Genomic DNA, 8,926 nt, shown 5'->3' with positions numbered 1-8,926 from the left:
TGTATTTGTATATTTTGCAAAGATAGAAAGAAGATAATTCCAGGACCAGTCTAGTGTGTCGGCAATTGAATATTGTATCTGCTGATAAAAATATTTTTACCCCAAGCGTGTCTCGGTACAAGCTGTGAAGATCATGAGCATTGGTCTACAGAAATGGGATACGACATTCATATCGATCAGCGACCCTGACAACCCGGTCCCGTTAGTCGCCTCTTACGACTAGCAGGTTCCATAAAAGACCACGATCGTAAGCATAAGTCCACGCCAATGATGCACATGTCTTTGGTTGTGGGTTCTTGTCTGAGTTTTTGTGAGATACCGAACCGCAGTTTCACTGCGTCAAATCACACTGACTCTGAACCAAATTGTGATGGTGCTTGTCTCCGTTATGCCGAGCTAAAGGCAGGGTCAAGACATCTACCATCTGTGGTATGTCACGGCAAGGAAACTGTCTTATATGGATGCAATGACAATCGTGAGGCATGATAAAGCTATAAGACTGCAGACTGCAGCACTCAGTCTCTCTCAGACTCTCCCCTCAAACAATACATCATTAGGGGTACACAGATTCATTGAAAAATAGTTTTATTTGGAATAAAAATATATAAACAATAACAATATATACAGTGTGGCAACAAGGCCAGTGAAACCAGCATTCAATTGATTGCACATGAAAAAACACCCCTTGAAGCCTTGGAGATTCTGTCCCACTATAGGCAAACCTAATGTCATTTTACTTGATTGTCATGGATGATAACTAGAGGCTGATCTAATGACATTTACCTTCATTGTCATGGATTAATACTAGAGACAGGCCCAAAGCCATTTAACTTCATTGTCATGTATTATCACAGATGTATTCACGCAGCTTCACCTAACAATCTGTTACAAAACCTGAGGCCTCTGCGTGATGTACTTATTGTATAGTACATTCGTAAATTCAATATTACTAATATTACGCTATAATATTTACATCGTTTAAGCATTATCTTCACAAAAAAATAAATGGAAGTAAGAAATGTTTCTCTCCAATAATCTCATGTTTCTATTCTGTCATTAAGTACTGTCGCGCATGTGTATACTAACAAGTAACATCTGTTACTCGTCACTGCCGCCCCCACGTGATCACTTCATGTCACGTGTCAAGCTGGTAGTCCTCACAGAGCACTGGAAAACATGTCTCTAAAATGTTAGGTCCCTTGTTTCACAGTTCACACAATGATACCACGACCGAGTGATTCAATCTGGTCGAGAAAGTAGTCCATGTCCTCAAATGTTGTCCCTGAACTCTGCAGCACCAACCGGAAGAAGTTCACATGCTCTTTTTGTGGCTGGTAGGTGATCATCATGGACCCTGTGCGGATCATGCGCTCCTTGATTAGGGGCGCCACCTTGTGGAGTCGAGCACGGAATTCTGGACCTTCCGGCACATTCCTCAGTGATGGTGGGATATACCAGAAGCAGACATTGGTCAGTTGAGGTTCGGAGACAACCAGTTTGAAGCCGTCTCGCACTTTAAGTCGTTCTACAAAATACTTCGTGTTGTCGAACAATGTGTTGACGTGTTGCTCTAAACCTCGTGTGCCCTGGAAGAGGAAATCATAGGTTGATTATATATATTTCTTACACACTTGTAGTCCATTTTATATATTCATTCAATTACATCAAAGGGAAACAAAGAAGCTTGCAGTAATTTAATGTTTCTTTCAGTCAGAAGCAGAATTGAGTTTTGTCAAGTTTCTGGAGCAAGATATATGATTTACGATGACACTTAGATGTGACTACCTACCTTGGCCTTCCACATCAGCCAAAACTTGAAGACATCGACCTTACGGCCACACTGGAACGTTTTGTCGCCGGTGTCGTAACTAACGTCGTAGAACTTGTCTGGCTGGAAGAGGTAAGATGCCTTAGCGCTATGAGCCTCCTGCAGCACGCCCTCGTGTTTTGTGAGGAAGGTTGAACATTGCTGTGGGGCACCTAGAAGCTTATGCGGGTTCCATGTGACCGAGTCCGCGCGATCCACTCCTTCCATCAACCCACGATGACGTCGGGACATGAGGACGCCGCCTCCCCAAGCACCGTCCACGTGAAGCCACAAACCATTAGCGACACACACGTCGGCGATGTCGCTGATAGGATCGAAGGCGCCAAACACTGTTGTTCCTGCTGTGGCTACAACCAAGAACGGACGTCCACCCTGGAAAAAGAACATCGTACATAAACTAAACAGTAAACTTGGAACCTTGCACACGAGTTAAGTCAGTGAGAAGGTACAGTCAGCGTAACACACCTGAACAGAAAACATATACGACATTTAAGCATTAGAAGTATATGTCGTATTGTCCAAAAGGAGTGCATGACATACCTGCTGTTTTGTGTCCTCAATCTGGGCCTCGAGGTCCTCTGGGATCATCCGACCTTGAGCATCAGTCTTGACCAGTCTGACGTTGTCATCCCCAAATCCTAGAAGACACCCTGCTTTCCTGATGGAGTAGTGGGCCAGTTCGGACGTGTAAAGAACCAACTGTGGCAGCCCGAACAAACCCCGCTTCTTTGTCTCGGGGAACGCCATCTGTCGGGCACAGCTCAACGCCATGATGTTGGCAATAGATCCACCGGGAGCAAAGATACCGTCTCCACCCTCGTAACCAATCAGTTGTCTCATCTTCGCCAACACCGCCAGTTCCATGACGGTAAAGACGGGAGCGACTTCGTAAGTGTAAAGACTGCAGTTGAGAGCGTCCGTCACGAGTTGACCAGCAAGACCATAAGGGTCCAGACTGGAAAACAGCTGGTTGACGAAATGAGGATGACCGGTTCTGACGCTGTATTTGATGACGTCCTTGACCCTGTCCATTAGCTGTTCATGGCTCTCGCTCATCGGCTGAGGCTCCAGGTCCATCTTGGCAGATAACTCTTCAGGTGCCATCCATTCAATGACCTTGCCCTCTCGATCTCCGGTCTTTTGAACAATGTCCTCCATGATAACCTTGAAGATGTCACGCAGGAAGTCCTCGTGGCCGGCAGGCTGGGTGCGGAACGTCGTGCTGTTACCGGAAGTGACGGAATCGCAGCTCTCCTCATCAAGAGATTCCATGTCTCTCAGACCCCAGACAGCGCTGTCATCCGACAACTCGCTCACGTCTCCGCAACTGCTGTTGTCGTCTACAGACACCATGGTTGTGTCTTCAGGCTTCCCAAATTTCATGAGTTTCGCAGGAGGAGCCAAGAAGTTACGTCGGTCCAAACCTGAATGAAACAAAAAGAAATAGTTCATATTTTTTTCATGAAACCAATCAAAATGACAAATGTTTTCAAATGTTACCAGACCCGTGAAGGTCCCGGGGTAGAATAGGCCTTCAGCAACCCATGCTTGCCATAAAAGGTGACTATGCTTGTCGTAAGAGGCGACTAACGGGGTGGGGTGGTCAGACTAGCTGACTTGGTTGACACATGTCATCGGTTCCCCATTGCGCAGATCGATGCTCATGTTGTTGATCACTGGATTGTCTGGTCCAGACTCGATTATTTACAGACCGTCGTCATATAGCTGGAATATTGCTAAGTGCGACGTAAAACTAAACTCACTCACTCAGTCACTCAAATGTTACCAATCGTTTCTAAAATGCAATTTGCCCCCAATAGATGCCATTTCTGTTATGCACTCCTTTTGATGAATCAGTAAAGAAAAGTTTCCCGTGTATGTAGATCAATTCAACCATAAAAATCAAACATCTCTCCCTAATGACAAGAGTGAATGAGTATGGTTTGAGGCCACTGTTAACAAAACCTGTATTGCAGCAATATCGCCATTGGGGAATAGTGCCCGGGATTTCAGCGAACGAGCGAACGGTTTAAGCTATTCCACCGCTCTAAAACGATACAAGGTTGCGAGTTACCCCTCATGATATTTACCTCCATAATTTGTCGATACAGATGAAGATACTTGAGAAATACACATTTGCATGGAACCTAAAGACCTATAGGAGGGGATAGTTCACCAGGCCAGACTATTTCACATAATGCCTCATTCTACTGACCACTTGTTTACTGAGTACACACACACACACGCATGCACGCACGCGCGCGCGCGCGCAAAATATAAAAAAAGGGGGAAAAAGGCTGTGAATCGCCAAAAATCAGTCTAAGTAAACACTAGCTGAGTGTTGTACTGAGACTAAGTAGCAGTGTAACGAATAATACTGACTCTGCTTAGATTGGCCAGAAATAGGCTTCGCCTATTGTACCCTATAGGAAATCGGACTGTTTTTTGTGCGTGACGCGAGAAAAATTGACCAATAAGCTGGAACCCAGCCACCGCTCACCTAACCTCTTGTTCAGGTATGGCTGCGAGGGTGTAAAATACAGGGTATATCATTGAAACAAGCTGGAACCCAGCCACCGCTCACCTAACCACTTGTTCAGGTATGGCTGCGATGGTGTAAAATACAGGGTATATCATTAAAAGTGAATCACAAGAGAGCCATCATAAGTTAGGTAGTGTGATATCGTAGTGAAAGGAGACTGAATCATTTATCACAGTGGTGATCCGGTATGGGTTCCCAAGTGAGAGAATTGTGTCCCAAATGTTATTTTGCTGTGATATTGCGATATTCGTGGTGTTAAAATCAGCATTTAACCTCTAAATTACTGTTAATAATTAAAATTATGTCATATCTTAGTCTAGAAGAATCTTGTCTACGCCACACGTGAACCTAACTGAACCTTTTACATTAATGATCAATAAGAATGGGCTTATTTCAATGTATTCTATTTCTAGAACATTTATTCGAACATACTGAAGGTATTTGTCTAACAATATGTCTGTCAATAAGATAGTCCCTGACTGAAATGAATTCATACAGGTTTTTGAATATCAAATTAAAAATAAAATCTTACCATTCCTGGTCTCTCCTGAGGTGACAGATTCTGGTTCCATTCTTGAGTGAAGATTTGTGCAAAGATTTCCCTTGTTCGTCCTTCCCATGTGCGCATCTTGGACGGCTGTTCATCTTTTTATACTACCGGCAAAATGCTAATTAGATAATTTTCCACATCGGAAAACTACTCCGCTACGAAGCAATCCGTTTCCCAGGAATAAAGGGTGAAGGTCACGGGGATTTCCCCATTCGAGATCGTTCAAATGTATGTATCGATGAACACGAGTGCACGTGGTGACGTCACGAAGCCTCCTCCCCGCACCTCGATGTGGAAGTCCATTTTCATCTCGTCCCATGGTAAGATCTGGATAGTTTAATAACTGTCAACCAACCGCGTGATAAATTATAATAGAGCAATCAAGAACAAAAACGTTATTTGTGCGGACTATTCCTTCAACTGTGTGTATTGTATCCACGGTAACTTCTAAGCGATGTGGGTTCTCTCCTGTTCAGGCGATCTCGGAGCAATAAGGGGAGACTACCTGTGTATTACCCTGTTTTCAACTGAAAGTGGATACCGCCTCGCCAGTCACGACAACTGCAACATATCACGTGTTATGTTCATTATTGCGGCATTTGAAAATAGCCCTCAGCTGACGAAGTGCGTGGTTTATTGCGCCGAATGTTCCTTATCTCGAAATTTATTGCCAAATACGCTTACAAAATTTCCTATTGCCGGGTTGAACCGTTGCTACTTCGTTGTTGACCAGTAGGTCTGCCTAGTACATGACGCCATGTTAGCCAGGTAGCTTTGTGCGCAACATTGTGGTATAAGTAGTGTAACATGTATTTGTCACAACATGTGTATAATTTTGACGATAAGAAGTAACCCTATTTTAATTGAAAAAGAGTCCCTCGGAGACCAGAGATTCAGAGGAAATCTCGACTTACTTCATAATTATGTATCTTTAGTATTGCGGGGGGGGGGGGGGGGGGGGGGGGGAGGGGGGCAAGGCTGAAGGGAATATAATACGATTCAGGGACTGAGAGAGCCTAAAATATAGACACCAGTAACACAGCTATACCACTACACATAGCTTGCAGTCATACGTCTATATCGCCACGTATAGACACCAGTAACACAAAAATACCACAATGCATATCGCCTGCAATAACACGTATATATCACTGTGTATAGCCATCAATAACACAACTATACCACTACATATACTGTTTAATAACACGTACATATTACCGCGTATAGCAATCAGTAACAAATATACCGATACATAATTATACTCTCCAATAAAATTTTATATATATATATACACACACACACACACACACACACACACATACACACACACACACACACACACACATATATATATATATATATATATATATATATATATATATATATATATATATCGTCGTGTATAGAGGCTATAACATCTGTAATACAGAAATACCACTTCATGTAGCAGTATATATCAGCAGGCGTATAACACAGATATACACATACCCTGCAATAACACGTATAGCGAGCAGGAACACGACATAACACACTTAATTCCACATATGTGAAGAGATATGGGTTAGAATTTGTCTTCAGCAACCTGAGCATGTCGTAAGAGGTGACTAATGGGATTAGGTGTTCAGGCACATCATGTTAACTCCGTAAATTGATGCTCAGACTGTTGATCACTGAATTATCTGGTCCAGACTTGATTACGTACTGACCTACGCCATGCAGCTTTAATATTTGGTAATGTGGAGTTAAACGACAGGCACACTTAATTAAATTCAGTGGAAATGCTAACTTAATTCCTTGTTATTGACACTTGCGAATTATTTTGATTTGGCATTTAATCTAAAACTACTTATATCAAGAGTAATAGGTCATGCGACAATAGGTCAGTGTGACATTTCGTTCTAACATGATGACCTGCCTGGGTACTTGAGTTCTTTATCTGTGGTCTAGCATTGTGGTTCTTAAGTTTGTCACAAACAAACACTTCGGCACACTCCCGTGGGCGAGCACAAGGTAAGTTCGACATTTCAGTATACGTCATTCAGGTCTATAAGGGCAGTGTGGTAGCTTGGTGGTTAAAGCGTTCGTATGTTACGCCTTAAGTCTGGATTCGATTCCACGAAGTGTGAAACCCATTCCCGCTGTCCCCTGTGCGTGTTAGGATTTACATATGTTATGCTATAAAAGTTTTTAAGTGTAAATTGAGAGGTATTACTAAGTTATATAGTAATGACCATGTTTGGAATTTCTTTAGTGCGTTTAACAGCGATGAAATATGTATTAAAGATAACAGGTTTTCACTTTCAGTTTTAAAGGTCTTTTACGTGCCTAGGCTCATCAAAATGATCTTTGTTGAAAAAAAAGTATTATTACTGAGAAATTACTGGACTGTCACTAAGGCGAACACAGGATACCGGAATCAACCGGGGTGAAGCGGAACATTGCAGTAATGGAAACGACATAGAACACTCTGATGACCTCTAAACCTAGCAGCTATAACATGAAACTTAGCATTTGGGGAAAATCTAAGTTTACAAGATCTGGGTTGTGTCATACACATTGAAGCTGACTATAAACTCGCGTTAAAAATATACTCTCTCGTTAACTTAAAAAACTCCACGATGAAACGGCTGACTCTGTAATGGACAGTTGTCTTCTCTGTGTACTCCTGAGATATCTCGCATGCAGTCTGCACGGAGGAAATGCATGTTTCATATTTAAAGAAAATCACATTCTGCAAAATTGTATTTCTAAACATGTTTACTGTACCACGTCAATGAAGACATCCCGTGTTTTCGATCATGGATTATCAATGATCTTTGAGCACAGTTTTGCTCAATTAGGACCAGAAGCCGGATTATACGCCACAGGAACATCCGCAAACACTTGGGGAAGTATAATGCTATGACCGGATTTACGTATGTTTCCAGATATTTCCTAATATTTCCATCGATGAAACTTCATCTCCACTGGTTGACATATGTCATCGTATCCTTATTGCGTAAATCGATGATCATGATGTTGATCACTGGATTGTCTGAAACAGACTCGAATATATATATACACGCCACGCAGATCCAAAACACCCAGACAAAACTTTAATTACGCGTTCTGCCACCCCCAATAACCGTCCAGCTCAAGAAGAATTTCCTATAAGTCAAAACCCATCAATAAGACCCCCAGTAACAAACACGTCTTCTGATATCATCGTAAGTGCCGCGCATGTCCTCAAAATCTAGATTTCTTCAGTGTGAAAATGACTTCAATGTTTTAAGAATATCATTTACACACACAATAAAACATCTTAGAGACGGCATTGGCTTTTGATCCACACTGCAGAACAACATGAAATTCACTAAATAAAAACTTATTGTCCACCTGCGAATGTGCATAAGTCCCATTTCGGTCATGGTATTTTTCATTCTCCGTGATTTTAACTGAAGAATATATCATCGTGTAATGCATGGCTTATCTGCACACAAATCACCAGCGCCTGGAGACATATTCAGGTTGATCTCATAGTACAGTGATCTTTTTTCAGTTGCTAGTGATCTCCGCTTTCATATTGTTTTGTTCATTGTAGTGTTGTATATCTCTCTTATTGTGATATACCAGTTTGTAAGTCAAAATACTCTAGCACCTTTAATGTCCATTGACGACATTTTGTATTCTCGTTTACCGAATTAATTGTTCTGGTCACAATATGATTGTTGGCCTCTTTTTATGGATAGCGTTCTAATGATAAGAAATGGAAACATACTGACGAATGACGAGAGAGAGAGAGAGAGAGAGAGAGAGAGAGAGAGAGAGAGAGAGAGAGAGAGAGAGAGATCTGCCAGTTCCTAGTTACAGCGTCGTCAAGTCCAAGGCAAGTATATATGTATTTCTCTCTGTCTGTCTGTCTCTGTCTCTCTCTCTCTCTCTCGCACACACACACACCATATACACACAGAAGTTACATATGCGCCCTGATATATTTATACATACATACATACATACATTATACTCT

At 42.1% G+C, this 8,926-nt stretch overlaps 1 protein-coding gene across 1 annotated transcript; it reads right to left on the bottom strand.

Annotated features, from left to right (window-relative positions):
- Nucleotides 1-568: 568 nt before the first annotated feature.
- On the bottom strand, nt 569-5,187 carry LOC137284996 (cysteine sulfinic acid decarboxylase-like). The gene is made up of 4 exons (XM_067817104.1): nt 4,903-5,187; nt 2,369-3,252; nt 1,790-2,200; nt 569-1,586 (listed from the first exon to the last, which is right to left on the bottom strand). Exons 1-4 carry the CDS (start codon nt 4,988-4,990, stop codon nt 1,212-1,214), a joined length of 1,758 nt encoding a protein of 585 aa, XP_067673205.1. The 5' UTR covers nt 4,991-5,187; the 3' UTR covers nt 569-1,211.
- Nucleotides 5,188-8,926: the final 3,739 nt, after the last annotated feature.

This window comes from Haliotis asinina, chromosome 1 (assembly GCF_037392515.1).
Source record: "Haliotis asinina isolate JCU_RB_2024 chromosome 1, JCU_Hal_asi_v2, whole genome shotgun sequence".
Classification (NCBI taxonomy): Eukaryota; Metazoa; Mollusca; class Gastropoda; order Lepetellida; family Haliotidae; genus Haliotis; species Haliotis asinina.
This window is presented reverse-complemented; position numbering and strand designations above follow the sequence as displayed.